At 35.9% G+C, this 17,504-nt stretch overlaps 1 protein-coding gene across 6 annotated transcripts in view; it reads right to left on the minus strand.

The window, feature by feature from the left end:
* Positions 1–421: 421 nt before the first annotated feature.
* The window catches only part of LOC6050155 (ecdysone-induced protein 78C), an 84,397-nt gene continuing 67,314 nt past the window's right edge, over positions 422–17,504 (minus strand). For all 6 annotated transcript variants that reach the window (XM_038259699.1, XM_038259698.1, XM_038259695.1 and 3 more), the window contains 3 exons: positions 6,564–7,057; positions 6,223–6,498; positions 422–2,496 (listed from right to left, as the gene is read on the minus strand). In XM_038259699.1, the coding sequence (XP_038115627.1) occupies positions 2,098–2,496; positions 6,223–6,498; positions 6,564–7,057 (1,169 nt within the window). In that variant the 3' untranslated portion in view covers positions 422–2,097. The remainder of the gene's footprint in view (positions 2,497–6,222; positions 6,499–6,563; positions 7,058–17,504) is intronic.

A 17,504-nucleotide genomic window follows, 5' to 3' on the forward strand; every position in this document is an offset into this window, starting at 1 on the left:
CTGGATGTACCATGCTTCTCCATCGAAATGAATTCCAATACTTTTTACTGGAGATGCAAACCGGGGTTTTCGACGCATCGCGTGCGGGAATCTAAAATTTACGAAAAAGGGAAAAAAAATATCCAAAATTTACGTTAATGAAAGAGTCATAAATCAAAATCATATCTTGGAAACGTGCGGGTCGGCATCTCATTTTTTTATATATTAGTTAGGCTCTTTGGTTCAGACACAGTCAAAATGCCATTTAAAGTTTTTGTACGAGTTTTTCAAATGTTTGGCTGTTTTTTTCGGATTTCAAATTATATTTTCTTGTAAGGCAAACTATTCACCTTTCAATTTCGTCCAAAACAGTATTCACTTCTGCAATGTCATAATTATAAAGCCTGCACAATGTTTTGAAAACGAATTAAAACACAGTTTGTCTAATTTACTTCAATTGTTTATTAATTCCATCAGTTTTATTTTTATTTTTTTCTTCCATCTGGACAAGTTCTCAGTACTCACTTCGAGTGTGTTCTTTGCTTCAGAAAGAGTTTGAGTGAAAAATAAACGATTATTCATAGCACATTTCTGGGGGGAATGGGAGGGCTGTGGCATTTGTGGGGGTCACAATAGTTTAACAACACAAAACGTGGTGGAATGTCTTACACTCTAATCAGTTTGATTTGCTTCTAAAATTTGCTGCATTCTTTTTAGCCCGGGAGAGTCGAGTACACAACCAAGTAACAACAGGTCTATAAACTAATGATTCGTGGAGGCGGATTCATTTAGTTTTTTTTTTCTTCTAGTAGTCAGTTTTTTGTTTGCGATAGCTATTAGCTTTTGCGAAAATATTGTAAAAGTTCTACGTACGTAAATAACAATGTATAAATAGATAGATATATATTTCTGAGCTCCTAGAGTTCCATTGTCGTCTTCCATTGCTTCAATGCAAGTATTTGCGCGTTTTTTCATTACAATTATAATAAAAAAATATTTTATTTATTATATATGGTATTCCTTAGAAACTAATAAGTACTCTGCAGTGCGAACGCATAGAGGACGCGCGATTGTCGATCTTACGCGAGAAGAAAAAAACATAATAATTGAAAACTTATCAACACAAGGTGAAATTCGCTAGCTGATTGGAAACGGGTCGCCTTAAAAAAACGCTACACCATTTGCCGCGTTCCGTTATAGTTTGTTTAAAATTGACCTAAGACTACTACCACACTTTAAAGATACAGCACCAGTTTGTTCACTTTTAGCCACGCACGCACACGTACGCCGGGGTGGTCTTTATTCTCTAACTTTAATTTGAACTAATTATTCAAAGAGCTTGTTTCTGTTTGTTTGTTTTGCGGTAGTCTTTTTTTTCGGTTGAATGTGCTAAATGTTGTTACGTAAGAAACTAATCCGATTTAAAAAATTTAACTTGCGGTAGAAGTTGCTCACAATTGCGCTTGTTTTTTTTGTTGTTGTTGCTTATTTTGCTTTCAATTACTCGAGAAGGAATTCACAGTTCAGTTTGTTTGCTTTAAGATTAATTAGTTAAGTTATACAGTTTATGTGTATAGAGTTATTTGTCTTCGATAACGCCTTGCTTTTTTGTGGTTCTGTTGCGTTGGAATGGAGAAAAATGCATCCTACGTATTGACTAACGATCCTAAAAACGACATTCACTGGAGGGTTGAGGGGTACAATGAGAATGGGAGAGTATATTTGCTATAGTTACGTGTCCGATAAGATTTGATCTAAATAGTTTGAAGCACCACATTTTTTTCGTTTTAGGTTATGATTTTTGCTTTTGCTTTTTTCGGTTGTGGGAAAGGTCAACTGTGGTTAAATTCTACTGGTTTCACATCGATATCAATGATATGTAAGAAGTGGGTATGATACTGATATCGTTTTCGGTTGCTTTTCTGGTTCCGTCACATGATAATGAGAAATAGAGAGAGAGAGAGTGTGTTTGTTTCATTAGCTATCTACTGGGTGATGATGATCGTAACTCCGTCCTAACACATTCACTGCTCTAAATTGGTCTACACAGTAACGTCCACATTGATATAGATTTGGCAAGTCTCACATGTTCACAAAGTATTGGCCTCCCTTCTCCTCCTACTGCAAGTCCTCCTCGCACTTGGGCACATCGAAGATTTCCGCAAACAGCGGCGGCAACCGGATCGAGCTCCAGTTCTGCCGGAACCACTCCAGGTGGGCAAAGTGTTTGTCCCCGAGCATGCGCAGCTCGTGGATCTTAGCCTCTAGTGCCGGCATGATCTGCAACGCAGCAGCAGCGCTGGAACCAACGGCGGCCCCATTCGAGCGCGATCGGGTGATTTGAACGCGCAGCGCTTCGGCGATGCACTCGCGTGTCCTCAGGATCAGCTTGGTTTCGGTGAGGCCCGGCCGGTCGGATAGCAGGATCAGCGCCGAGTAGAGGCCGATCTCGGTATCGCTGAGACCGCACGCGTTCAGCCCGCTGACAAAGCTGAACAGTGCGTTGGCGTAGTCGACCTGTAATTAGAAATGCATTTTTATTCCTGTACTGCCCAAGCTATTTTTCTAGTTTTTTCCCATGTTCAGAGCTTCATTTTAGCAACTCTTGTTTTATCTATACGATTTTTGAACAATTCTCTACGAAATTGGCCGATTTCAATCATTTTATTTTTTTTGTATATTTTTATTCGGCTCAACATTCTGGAGGCCATTTTATGACCAAACAATCCATTTTGAATCATTGCAATGCATTGGTTTACACATAGCTTTCCATACAATTTTGGAAGCTGTTTATAAAAAAATGGTACGTAAATATAAAAAAATCTGGAACTTTTAAAGGAATTTTTTGTTCGATTTGGTGTCTTCAGCTAAGTTGTATTAATGAGAACTATTCAGAATTAAATAAATACACGGAAAGATTTTTTAATAAAATTTCTTTCACAAAAATTCAGTTTCCCCAAATCTTTTTTTATATGTTATAGGCAGACATGCATTGGCACTGAACGCTGTTAGCACGCGTGCTATTTTAACGGATAGCACTGCGCTTTCAATCATAGCACTCGCCCTGGCACTCGAACAAAAATGGTAACCAGGTTGTTTTTTTCATTTGTTGATTTCAAGTTTACTGTTATTATTGTCCAGAATGTGATGAAACTAACTACAACCACATTCATCTGTAAATTTGGTCCAGTGCTAGTGTTCAAGGAATGTAAGCAGAAGATCCAAAAAAAAGAAGAAGTTCTAATCTTTTCAAGGTGAACATTTTTTTTGCTTTTAGCAAAACTCGTAACATTTTTTTTTAAATCAACGCAGATTATTGTCCTGGAATCAAAATAATAAGCTTCATGTCATAATCAAGTTGGAAGTACCCGAAAATCAGTTCCAAGTGGCCTGGAGACATTAATAGACGCGACAAGGCTAGCATTTGAATGGGTACATAATTTGAATTTGAACTTCCTGAAGATTTTGCGGACCCTGAGATTTATTTTTTATGGAAGAATCTGGAATAAGGTATGTTGCAGTTGTAATAGATTCCCGTTGGCTGGTAATAAAATTTGCTTGAGAACTTTTATTAAAAATTCTCCGTAAAAAGGAAAAAAAATTATGAGTGCTAAATGGGAGTGCTAAATAGCATGCTTTGAACTTGGTGAAAGTGCTAAATTTGAAGTGCCAGTGCAGAGCGTGCCAATGCACGTCTGGTTATAGGTGACAAAAATCGCAATTTTTGAGCCATAGAGCATAACATTTCAAAAGGCCAAACATTGAAATTGACGCCCATTTGATATGTTAATGTATGTCTTGATTCCAAAGTTTTCAAAGCATTTTATTTTTTGATAAGATCATAAATTTTGGGAAGAAAATGAGGGATCGCTTGAATGAGACTTTAACCTTCCTACGGTATTTGGGTTCTTTTCGGCGTTTTTGAAAATTAAATTTACCATAACTTCTGCTATGCTTACGCTAGAGCCTTATTTTACAAAACAAATAAACTACGGACGACCCCTAGGGAAGCGTCCATAAAAAAAGTTAGTTTGAAGGTATTGGAGTCCTTTTCGACTTCAAACTTTAAAAAATCATCAAAAATCCATTTGCCGGAGATGCAGGTCGTCAACGTTGGGGTCTCAAAAATGTATTTTTTTGTTGTAGCCGAATCCCGGTGGCCACAGTGACCAAATCCGTGTTTCCAGGTCGGTTTCGGAAAGGGGACATCCTCAGCTTTCATTTGTGACCAAAAGAACCAGAATCAGTCAAAAATTGACGATTTCTTTAAATTTTTGGGTTGAAAAGTGTATGATTTTTTTAATACCAAGGGAAGGTTAAAAATTTAAAATTTCTTGTTTTTTTTCAGCAACCAGAGGTCCAATCTTCAATGTCTCATAGGCAATGTTATTGAAAATTCTCTATTTTTTCGAAAAAAAATTGCTTGAATGGATAATCGTTAACACTATTAAAAAAAATCGAAAAACGGGAATTTTACAGTTATAAGTAACCTTTAAGTGACTTTATCTTGAAAACGGCGCACTTTATCAAAAAAAAAAAAAACGTAAATAAAAATCGAATATAAATTTGATTTTACATGAAAAACTAAAGGATTTTTTTACTGAAATCTCTATTTATTCAAAAAACATTTTTGAGCAATTCCAGCTCAAATCAGGAAATTTTCTGGTACTTTTGTACCCGACCCTCTCTGATTTCAATGAAACTTTGTAGACATGTTATCCTAGGCCTATATAAGCCATTTTTGTGTATATGGAGCCAATTGTACTCGAAAATGAAACCGATAGTGGGAATCGATTCTCCAGACAATTTTACATAAAAGTCTCCATATTGACTATTGTCCTAAGTTCAATCCTTGCGAAGTTACAGCGGTTTTAAAAATAAAAATGTCGAAAAAACAGCTTTTTTGGTGGTTTTTGGCATTTTCTATATGACAGACTTGATTTTTCAGTCTCAAAAATATTTTTACCGGAAAGCTCGTCTAATTTCCCATAAGTTTGTCTTTGACAGCTTTTCAATTTGACTTGTTTTAATATTTACGTAAGATGATTTACTATCCAGATTTCTACCACACTGAACAAAATTCTGTTTTCAGTAATGAGAAATGTAATTAAGCTTATATCTGTAAGCCCATGCATCCAATTGAAAGGCTGTCAAAGGCAAAAAAACTTCATTCAATATTATGCCCCGTGGCGTTTACGTCGTTCTGGTGGTTATGTGGTAGTAGAATCAGCTAATTGCATTGCTAGCAACAATTCCTCATACTGGAAATAATTAAAATTGTAAAAATTACGGACTTACTAGCGATTGTTCCTCTTGCCCCACCTTCCCCTACGAAAAAAAATTGCCACCGAGCTCTGTATTTTATAAATGATGTTTTTGGAAGAAAAAAAATAGAAAAATAGCCCTTCATTTTCTAACGCCAATATGTTAGCAACTAATGGTCAAATTTTCAAACGTAAAAAAATGATATTTTTCAAATATAACTCCAGGCTTATTTAAATAGTGTTCATGAATTTAATTTTTTAAAAAGTCACAAAATAGGTCGATTTTGCAGGTATGTTGAAAAAAGTGCACTCGTTAAAAAAACTGTAGGTATGGCAAATTCAACTTGACATCAAAGAATTTGTTTTGCTTTCGAGTTATTTTTTTCACAAAGTCATAAGGCTAGTACAAATTTTATTCAAAGTTATTGAACCTCAGCTCGTCCAACATTTTTGCGTTCAATGTTCAAAAGATGCCTTTTTTGGTCTCCTAAACCTAAAAAAATAAAAAAAATCTAATAGTACGCGTTCTGTGGATCCAACTTTCAGTAATAAAAAGCTAATTAACCCCTTCCCGCCCAGAGCAAAATCGATTTTTTTACGTGTTTCACCATTACTCGTAACTGGATTGACCAAATTGGATGAAATTTTAATGGTTAACAGTTAACATTCTATATAAACTAATGCAGGTTGGACCAGGTTGAAAAAAGGGTCGGTGCAGCGAAATTTAGTTTTGAAGACAAAAATTAGTGGTGCTCTGGAGTAACCATGGCTGTTAGAGGGTTAAAAAATGACAAAATCGCATAAAACAATTGAAATAATCCATCTCAAAATTTTCTGAAAAATAAGTGTTCTGCCATGCTATTTAAAAATTCAAAATTGGTAAAAAATTGATGTTTGGATCATTTTTAGATCAAAGCGCGTCTAGAGGTCTAGATGTCTTTAAAAGTTAATTACCCATCATTGCGATTACTACACTTACATCATAGATGACCTCCAACTGCTGCCGTGACACGTACACCCCATCGTCAAAGGTCAGCGCGTGCTCGGTGGCGGCCTTGGCCGCATGGCTCAGCCAAACGTCAAAGAAGCCCAGCTTAATCAGTATCAACTGATCGTCCTGCAGAAACTCCCCGAAGCCGGGCACCCGCTTGGCAAACTCCACGATCCGCTGCACCGAGGGCGTCATCCGGAGGGCGTACTGTTGCCACAACCAGACCCGCTGATCCTCAACGGTGTCCAGCGATTGGTAGATCAGCTGTCGGAAGAGAGAAAGCTAGTTAGTTAGCAATTTAATGTTGACATCTCAAAAACTCGTCTCACGTCATGCTTCTCGCTGTAGTTGACCAGCGACACCCGGTTCAGCTCCTTGACCAGCTCGGTGGTGTAGGTGCAATGGCCCCGGTGCGCCTGGGCCACGCACTGGATGATATCGTAGATGGACAGTTCCGGCGGGCTGAAGGTCATCGAGTCGGGCAGAATCGTACCCACGATGGCCGCCGTCGACGTGCTGATCTCCGCACAGTTGGTCATTGCGGGCTCGAGGCTCAACCCGGTGCTGCTGTTGTTGTTATTACTAATGCTATTGTTGTTGTTGTTGTTATTACTATTGCTGGCACTAATTACTGGCATTGAGGGCGGCGTGGGCGTTCCTCCGACACCGCCGCCACCGCAGCTGCTCTGGTTGCTGCTGCTGTTGGTGCTGCTGCTCAACTGGGACACCGGCGTTGGTGTCGTCGAGTTGACGCAGACGTTCATTTCCTCGGCGCAAGCTCCGGCTTCGCGGGACTTTTTCGGGACGCGGCCATAGCGAACGGCTGTTAATGAAAGAGAATAGGGGAAATTTTAGGCAATTTTCGAAGTCAGTCAGTTTTTGTGAAATTTTCTCAGAAAATCAGGAAGAAAAATGTTGCCCAAAATAAAAATAAACAATTGCATTTTTTAGCAGAAGGAATTGTAATCTTTGAAATACTTTTTATAACAAGTGCATTTTGGTGTCTTCAGATAAAAATTTCGTCAATTCTTGAATTATGTCATAAAATAATCTCCTGAAAAATCTTAAAATAAGCTCGCATGTGTCAGCTGTACGGAGTTGGTTTTATTTTGCATCGCACGCCAACGTCGATTTTCCACACGGCTAGTTCGTAATCAAAACCGGTAGGAAAGACAGCAAAAAAAAAACAAGGTGGGTGAAAAAGTGCATGCAGCATACTTTTTCCGCCTTTCTTTTTTCGCCACCCCCTGTAGCGTCATGCCCTATTGCAGCATAGAAGCAGCATAACACGTTTCGCGGCGGCATTCGAGCATTGGTGCATTCATTGTATTTCCTTTCCTTATGCATACACACACACACCAAAGACAGACAGACAGACACGTGCCACCCGGTTGGGCACGACGAGCAGGAGGTACATAGGAAGCTGGGTATTGAGTTATACATTTTCTCTTCCGGTTTTTATTAAATTGTTTCGGAGTTTGCTTATCATTTTCCCATAATCTAGTTGGAGCTTAGTGCCATTTTCTCTTGCATTTTCTGCGTTATGCAACCGAGCGTGGGCAAGATGTAGTATGAATGATGCGGTTGGATTTTCCGAATAGAGTTGTGGTGTTCCTATCAGCTATGTTTTACAACAAAATTGATTTCGAAACTTTACAACAAATTTGTTTGGTGAAACCTAGAGGTGGACAAAACCGCTCATTTTCGTTCGCTCACTAAAAAGAGCCGCTCTTTTGAACGGCTCTTTCGCTCTTTTTCAAAGTTTTGATAAAAATGTTATTTTTAAGAACTGTGTGATTTTATGAACTCTTTTCTAAATTCTGATTTAATCGATTTATAGAAAACACTGAAGTTAAATCAGGCAAAAGTTTTTTTTTTCATAATCTCTCAGCTATTTAGTAAATTTTTGGTAATATTTTACAAGCTATGCAAGCTTAAATGCTCAAATTTGTATTCGTATAATGCTTTAATGTACGATCAGTTAAATAAAGAAAAGCTTTTTCATTTTGTTTAGAAAATCATTTACTTTTGGAATTTCAAAGAAAAGTAGGAAACGGAAAATATGTTTGGAACCTTTAAAGTGGTGTTGTGGCAGCAATGCTATTTTGGGATTATTTTTTATAAGCAATTATTTTTCAATTTTCAATTCTAAAAACAAATTTTGTGATGCAATTTGTTCGAAATTCGATATATTTATAACAAGTTTAAAAATCATTCTATCTTGGAACGGTTCATTAAAAAAAACCGGAATTTAAAAAAGAATCGCGGTTCTTTTTTTGTGAGCCATGGTTCGTTCGCTCTTTTTAGTGAACCGGCTCTTTGAGCGGCTCGCTCTTTTTTTGCCCACCTCTAGTAAAACCCATTTTAAAACTCATAGCGTTCGTCTAGTCTGAAGTTTTCAATTTTGGATCCACATGTCAATCCAAAATGAAACTTGTAACACAAATAAAACATAAACATTTAACTTACAAGCCATGGTTTCAGCGTTTAAATCAAAAAGTGTTTTAAATTGCATTATTTCCCGGCGTTAAGAATCATACATACTTTGATTTTTTTTTTGATTTATGTAATACTTCGTGAAATCCCGGGCAGACGGTAATAACAAAATTAATAATATTTCAATAACAAATCCTGTTAAAATAACAAAAAAAGTTATTATTTTCCTTTCCTCTTCCTATCCCCCTACTATCCCAGCAATAGCAACAGGTTTTTTGCGAGTGTTTTCCTGTTTTCCGTTTCGTTTTTCAACAAACTTTATTTCCATCCATTGAGATAAATGTATTAGTCACAGCTGTAAGGATCCCCCAAAACTCTGTACTGCACCTATAAAATTATTGTTAAACGATAACTAAACAAAAAAACAGAATTGAATTGAATTGAAGTTATTATTTTATCCTGAACTTCAACTTCAAGAAGAAAAAATAATAACAGTTTCTGATAAAATAACAAGATTTGGAATTGAAGTGATATTAAACTTAAAATGTTTAATAACACGCTGAGTCTGCGATCAGCAGAGAAGCGAGTCAGACGTGCGTCCCTCACAAACCAAAAAAGGGCTTAAAAAGTGCAAAAATGCTTCACGGTAAGAAAAAGAGGCGGTCCTCACCAGCAGGATCGGCAGATTTGAAGAAGCAAAGAATGCCGAAGCGCTACCTGCAAAGCCAGGCAGTTTGAGCAAGGACGCTCAAAAATTGTCTGGAAACCAATTCGCTACCCTCCCTGTGGACGTGAGCGAGAAGGAAGAATTTGAACGACGGGAAAAGTTGCCACCCATTTTTGTGAAAACATCGTCATCGGATTCGGTGCGAAAGTGGCTGACCGGATTTATCAAGTCTGGTGCTTTACGAGCTTCCATTCGCTTGTGTGCTGATGGACTCAAAATTCTGCTACCTACCAGAAAGGATTACAACTACGTTCGGGATTTCCTGAACAACACAAAGATTGAATACTACAGCCATGACGATCCAGGTAAACGCCCCATGAAACAGGTCCTCCGAGGCCTGTACGACATGGATGTGAGTGTGCTGAAAGAAGAGCTCAAAACTCTTAAGTTGAACGTGATCGAAGTCTTCAAGATGACGAGACACAACAAAGACATCAAGTATCGTGATCAACTGTACCTGGTTCATCTCGAGAAAGGATCGACAACGCCGTCTGAGCTGAAAGCAGTTCGGGCAATTTGCAACATAATCGTGACTTGGGAACGTTATCGCCCAGTGCACCGTGACGTGACACAGTGTTCGAATTGCTTGCAGTTTGGACATGGTGGAAGGAACTGTTTCATCAAGAGTCGTTGTGCAACCTGCGGAGGTGAGCACAAAAGTCAAGTGTGCAACACAATCAACGAGAACATCGAAGCGAAATGCTTTAATTGCGGCGGCGACCATTCTACCAAGAATCGAAGCTGCCCAAAACGAGCTGAGTTTGTAAAAATTCGGCAGCAAGCGACGACGAGGCACCAACCAAATCGTCGCAAAACACCACCAGCATACACGGACGTGGATTTTCCTGCTTTGGCGTCACCAGGAGCAGGATCTACTCGAGTGGTTCCAAATCTGCAGCCATTGCCGTTGAATCAGCGGCAAAGAGTTGCAGAGCATACAACACCTCCAGGCTTCAGTCAGCAACCGAGGGAAAACCAACCAACATCAACGGGTGAAGGCAGTAGTGACCTGTTTTCACCACAAGAACTTCTGAATATTTTCATCGAGATGACAACAACACTGCGTGGTTGCAAAACTCGTGCGGAACAAGTAAGAACGCTTGGAGGATTTATCTTAAAATACAGTTCGTAGTTTGCTCGTTGTAATGATTTTGAATATTTCAATGAATTTACTTTTTTAGTTTTAAGTTGGGATTAGTTGTTAAAGCGATTTTTTTTCTTTTTTACCCAAATGTATTCGATTTAATGCAAAAATGTAAAACAATTTGAAATAAATAAATAAATGTGAACAGTTAACAATAAAACGAAAAATATAACAAAGATGAAGAGCATTCAGCCATACCACTTAGAATGTAAATGAAATGTAATTATTATAAGAATGTTCAATAAAGACATATTTAATTTCAAAAAAATTTAATAACACGCTAATAAGAGGAAATGTTATACATTTCAAAAACTCTCCTAATAACAAGATTTGTTATTCGTTTGGTATTCTGACTTAGAAATAATATTATCTTAAATCGCACAACCCGGGCAGACGGTAATAACATAATTTATAATATTTCAATAACAAATCCTGTTAAAATAACAAAAAGTGTTATTATTTTATTCTGAAGTTCAACTTCAAGAAGAAAAAATAATATCAGTTTCTGATAAAATAACAAAATTTGGTATTGAAGTGATATAATATTGAAAATGTTTAATAACACGCTAATAAGAGGAATTATTATACATTTCAAAAACTCTCCTAATAACAAAATTTGTTATTCGTTCAGTATACTGACTTAGAAAAAAAAATTACCATAAATCGCACAAATGGAAAAGTTTTTTAGTGCCCATAACACAATTTATTATTATTTTTTCTTTTGTTAGAAAGGTTTAGATCTTTGGTATAATTTTGACCATTTTCGCCAAGGTCCTTAAGCTATTTTTTTTTTTTCTAAAAAGTAGAAAATTTGAAAGGTGATTTTTTTTATTAATTCCATATACCCAAAAAGGGCTTTGCTAATATTGGCTAGAACTATGGGATAATTTTGACCAATTTCGTCTGGGTCATTATGGGGTCCTTAAGCTAAAATTATTCTAAAAAGTTGAAATTTTAAATGTTGATTTTTTAAATTATTTGATATACCCCCTAAGGGACTTTGCTAATATTGGTTAGAACTATGGTATAATTTTGACCAATTTCGTCTGGGTCATTGTTTTAGCCATGAAATGGGGTCCTTAAGCTAAAATTGTTCTAAAAAGTTGAAATTTTGAAAGCTGATTTTTTTTAATTATTTTATATGCCCCCTAAGGGACTTTTCTAATAATGGCTAGAACTATGGGATAATTTTGACCAATTTCGTCGGGGTCATTTATTTGACCATGAAATGGGGTCCTTAAGCTTGAATTAATCTGATAAAATTAACTTTTGAAAGCTGTTTTTTTTTAGTTTGTTATATTCTCTAAGGGTAATAATTTATTTATTGAGAATTTTTGAAATGTGAATAACAAAAACTGTTATTATTTTCACAGAGCAAGGAAGTCGGAGCTGACGTTGAAGTTCGAGCTGGAGTGAGACCTCGGAGACGGCATTCGGATTCAGAAGAAACCCGACTCTGCAGCCCTGACTAGTACAAGGGAGTTTAGGCAACTGCAGGTTTATTTGCAAATAACATATTTCGATCTTCTCACAATATCAAAAACTGAGCTTCCCAAGTTATTTCCGTCTGCTCGGGAAGGATTTTTTTGCGAAAAAAATGTTTTCATCAATATTTTGATATTTTGATAACAAGTGATTGCAAAACAACTGGACTGAGTTAAAATGCATCTTAAAACACTTTTTTCATTCAAATGTTGAAATTACTGAGATAACAATTTTCATTTTTTATAATAAAAGAAACATAAAATTACGAAGGATACACACTTAGATTTTTTACTGAATTCGGTAAGGTTTACCGAATTTTCAACTGCTGTACAGTTCGTCATATTGAATGTTTGCCCTTTTTAAAACCGTAGTACCGTCAACTGGGGTGAATTGGGACACATGGGGCGAATTGTATACAATATTTTGATTAATCTGGTTGGTTTCGGATGAACAGACTCTGACCAACAAAATGTTTACATTCATTTCCAAATTTAAAACCTTTAAGTGCTCTAAACACTGCTGTCCCTATTCAGACTGTAGTCCCGATTCACCCCAGATGACGGTAAGTAATTCAGTAATTCCAGTATTACTCCGCTATTGTGCAGTGATTCCTGTATCTCTAGAATTATCTAGTAATTCCGTAGTTATTCGTGTAATTTCATAGTTACTCAGTAATTCGTTTATTTCCCATTAAATTAAGTAACTACCAGTAATTCATTAAAGGGAAATTGGTAGAATGCATTTTGCTTTTGCTTGATGCCTTTTATGGTTGTAAGAAGTACAGAGCGGATTCGGAATGTCCGCTGATTTGGATGCTCTCTAATTCAAATGCATTCGGATGAAAAAGCACTCAAACGTCAAAATCAGTTGTCAAACTGATGTTGATATTTACCCCATTATTTGATGATTTCCAAGTAGGGCGTCCAATTTTCCCGGGTTATGAGTTAAAATAATTTTTTTTTCTCTGTTGTGCTTTAAATTTTATATGTACCGCATTTCTAATTCAAACTAAATATCTTATAAATATTTGTTTTTCATTTATTTTTATACGACATGACTAAAACAGTTGAAAAAATTGGTTTTAGATGTCTAAAAAACAAAAATGACAACAAATAAAATGGTACCAGTTTATGTAAAATTTTAGAAAAGTTTAAACTTATAAATTGTAATGCTATTGTAATTTCCAGGCCAAAATTTGAATTTTGTTCAATTCCGGGAATTCCCCGTACAAAATATAAAAAATCTCGGGATTCGGGAAATCCCGGTTTTTGAAAAAAAAAATCCCGGGAATTTTGTGCCGGGAATTCCCGGGAATTTTGTGCAGGGAGTTCCCGGGATGGACGCCCTATTGCCAAGCACGTGGTTTTGTGCGTTTGACAGCTGTCAGTCGATCCAATTCCAAAGACTTTTCTTAATATGCTGCAAGCTAGGCCGTAATTCCAAGTTATTTTTATAAATTGTAGCAATTCTTCGTGGTTACTGGCAATCCCAAATAATTCTGCGAAATCAAAGTAATTCGTGACATATTGTCAGTAATCCTTGTAATTCCATTAAGACTGGTCAGTAATTCTTGATGCTGGAAACCCCTCACTATTTAGAAAAAAATCACTAAATAGAAAAAAATTCCAAAAATAACTTTTTTTTCTAAAATTCATAACTTTGCGGCTGATTTTGTGACCATACATCTCTAAGGCCCAAAAGTTGCGGGGTTTTGACTCATAAAACGTCAACAAATCTCGAAAATAAAAAAATACGTATTTTGGGAAATTGAATTTTCGTGAAAAAAAGATAATTAAAAATATGGATTTTTTTCCGTGGATATCGTCATGACGCAGGCTTCAGTTGAATAGAATGTCCCGAGAAGGGAAAGGATTTTTCATCTGAAGGCAAAATAAAGTTTAAATATTTAAAATATGGGTTATTTATGACAACAGTTCCATCAGAAAGTCTCACCTCAATTCAAATATTTTCGAATATTTTCATTGCACTAACTGCATCGAGTACGGACAGTTCCCAAATCTGCATGGGAGCTTGTACAGAGAAAGAAATTGCTCATGTGCTCAGAAATACCTAAAATTGGTTCCCTCACCATACAAAATCGTGTGTAAAAAGTACTTGACTCTAGATGATCGAATTTGTAGTCCAGCCGGGTAAATTTGAATCAATGTAATTTTCATTCTAATTTTGCTGTGAAACTATGAATTCAAGTTACCTTCAGTTTATACTGATTTCTCACATATGATATTTCTCCAATCACATTAATGAAACCCTGATTTGCTTTAGCAACACGATATAACTTGTATATTTTCTTCTTCTTCAGAATATTCCCCCCAATAATCACTCGAAATTGCTTTTCTAACGCTGTATCAAAGCATTAAGTCTTCCTTGCAAACAGCATCCACTCAATGATCATCTTCCTTGAAGCACAAAACTAAAAAAAAAAAATCACACCCAACTCCACGCGAATCCGTCCCAAAACTGCACAACTCGCACTTCACCGAAAACAACAGAAAAAAAACTTCAACCAACCACCTCGAGCTCACTAGAATGTTGAAACGAAAGTAAAAGTCGCTGCAAAATTGTGCATCGCCCACCGTCGTCGTCGTCGTCGTTAACACTGCTGTTGCATCGTTGCAGTTACCCCCGGTGACTTGAGCCGATTTCCACGTGGTGCTGGCTGGTGGTGGTAGGAAAGCCAGCCTAACCTATTGCACAAAAGTGAAAGAAAATCCGGAAGAACTCCGCCAAATGCAAACACTGGGGTGGGGATTTGTCACTACGAAGGGAGGGATGCATTAGCATAAGCCCTTTGACACCCCACTGGCAATTTCTCCACTGGGTAAACAAATCGACTCTTGAAGGTATCAAAACCGCACGGACCTCCCCTCGCGGTGATCCTTGCAAACTTAGACTGGCTAAGCTGAGCTCTTGGCGGCAGCTTCGCTGCGATATTTACTCTTTTCTCCGTTGATATAGCCCGATCGGACGGCGCACTGTGTCTTAGCTTCGATCGAAATAAGGGTAAAAAACATGATGACTCGAATTCCGATAACATTACGGCATTACTTTAAATACTGCATGCCTTTTTTGATGTAAAACATAGGAGATGTTAATAATAACATTCAGTCAAAAGGGACCCAAACAGTTTCAAACAAGTTTTCATACAATTTTGTGGGCTGGGGCGTCCAATTTTCCCGGGTTCTGAATTTCCCGGGAAGCGGGAAACATATTTTTTGAATCCCGGGAATTCCCGGGATCTCGGGAATTTTTTGAAACAGTTATACAATCTATGTTTTTATAATATTTGTTATGTTTTTCTAGCTTCAATCATAGAATTAACTCAAAAATGTAATTTGATAATGAGCTACACTTCAATTTGAACAAGGGCAGCAGTCTTTATATAGTTTAAAACAGTTTAAAAAATGTGTTATTTGATGTGCGTTTATTTCTTTTATTTATTTATTAAATAATATTTATTTAATTATATAACATGACTACAAAAGCTTAAACAATTGCATTGAAACTGTCTAAAACAACAAGAAATAAAATTATACCAGACAATGTAACATTTTGGATAAGTATAGAATGTTATGTTTTATATTTGAAACATATTTCAAAAATTATCTTTAAGTCACTACCGTCAACTGGTCAATAAATTTGGAAATCGGTGTACTAATTGTTTTGTTCTGTTCCTGTTCTAACCAAAAACAATCAAAACAATCAGAACATTATTCTTAAAAAATAGCTTAAACAGCTATCTTAATTCGTTACATTTGTCCTGATTTGCTTCAGATGCCGGTTTTTTATAGTTATTTTTTAAAAATCATACTTTTTTCAAGTTTAAAGTCATAAATATATGTGAATATAATAATAAGTCTAATTAAAAAAAAATAATAGAAAATATTTAAGACAATATTTAAGACGCAAAGCATTTTGCGGATCTGTAATCTGAATTTTTAACAATTTTCCCTAATAAGCCAAATTAATCCTGATATATGCCGATATCTATTTCCAACCCCAAATCTAAATTTCTAGACCAAAATTTGGTTTGTTTTCAATTTCGGGAATTCCCGGGACAAAATATAAAAAATCCCGGGATTCGGGAATTCCCGGTTTTGGAAAAATCCCGGGATTTTTGTCCCGGGAATTCCCGGAACGGACGCACTATTGTGGGCTGTAAATGTTCGACAATCTGTATCTTGAGAAGGGATTTTTTGACCGAATCCCAGTCTTTGGCTTAGTGGTCCCGATTTTTATTTTTAATTCATTATTACTTATAGCCTAAATTAAAGTTTTTGAAAAAAAAGGAAATATTGTCAAACATTTTTTTTTACTTAAAATCTTTGCATATTCAGGTAAATTTTTCGTAAAACGATATTTTTTTGAATTTTAGAAAAAATGTATAAAGTAATAGCTTACCTGCAAGCAATATTTTTAGAGGGTTAAAATTTCTTACCATTTGTGTTACTTTGGTAATCACAATGATTTATGATTCAAGAGAAACCTAGAGGGGTTAAACATTTACTTGAACATATTCAAATGTTATGGTTGTTTGTTTTTCGATTCAAAATCATTTTTTATAAAAAAAAACCAGTAAATTTAAAACGAATTTAATTTTTATCATTGAATTGTGAATTAATAGTTTCCTAAATGAGGTATAATTAAATAACAAAACATTTTATTTATTTAAGTTTTAACTTCAAGAGGCTCTAGCAACCATCAGCCCGAGTAAAAAAATACAAAAAAGAAAATTGCAGGATTTCCTAGATCTTAAAAACACATTTCTGGAGGGGATAATTCATATAGTATTTTTTAACTGCAAAATTTTTTACATTAATGCTTGACATTTTATTTGAAAATATTTTCGTTTTTCCTTCATAAATAACTATTTTTTGAAAATTGATTTCTTTGTTAGCAAACTCTGTCCCGGGCAGACGGTAATAACAAAATTCATGCCATTTCAATAACAAATACTGTTAAAATAACAAAAATTGTTATGGAATCTTCTTGAAAATCCATTTTTGCATAAGAGTTAAAAAACAATTTATGTTATCATAACAAAATTTGATATTGGTTGACAGCCAAAACAACTTTGGAATAACATTTTTTGTTATGGAAGAATACCTACAACTGTTATTAGGATGATCGGATTAGTTGTTAAAATAACAAAAAACAATAACACAGATTTGTTCGAAAAATTACTATAAATGTTAATAGTCTGTTATTACAATAACAATCCAATAACAAAAAAATAATAACGACGAATAACAAATTTTGTTATAAATAACAAAAAATGCTATCCCGAGCAGACGGAAATAACTTGGGAATAACATTTTTTGATATTTAAAAATACTAGGCCAATAACATTTTATGAGCATGAGCATGGCATGAGCATGAGAGACCACCCATGGTTGTCCTTCTCCGTTGCTGAACAGGACCGTAAAATCCCATCAGCACAACCGATCACACGGTTCAACG

This window comes from Culex quinquefasciatus, chromosome 3 (assembly GCF_015732765.1).
Source record: "Culex quinquefasciatus strain JHB chromosome 3, VPISU_Cqui_1.0_pri_paternal, whole genome shotgun sequence".
Lineage (NCBI taxonomy): Eukaryota > Metazoa > Arthropoda > Insecta > Diptera > Culicidae > Culex > Culex quinquefasciatus.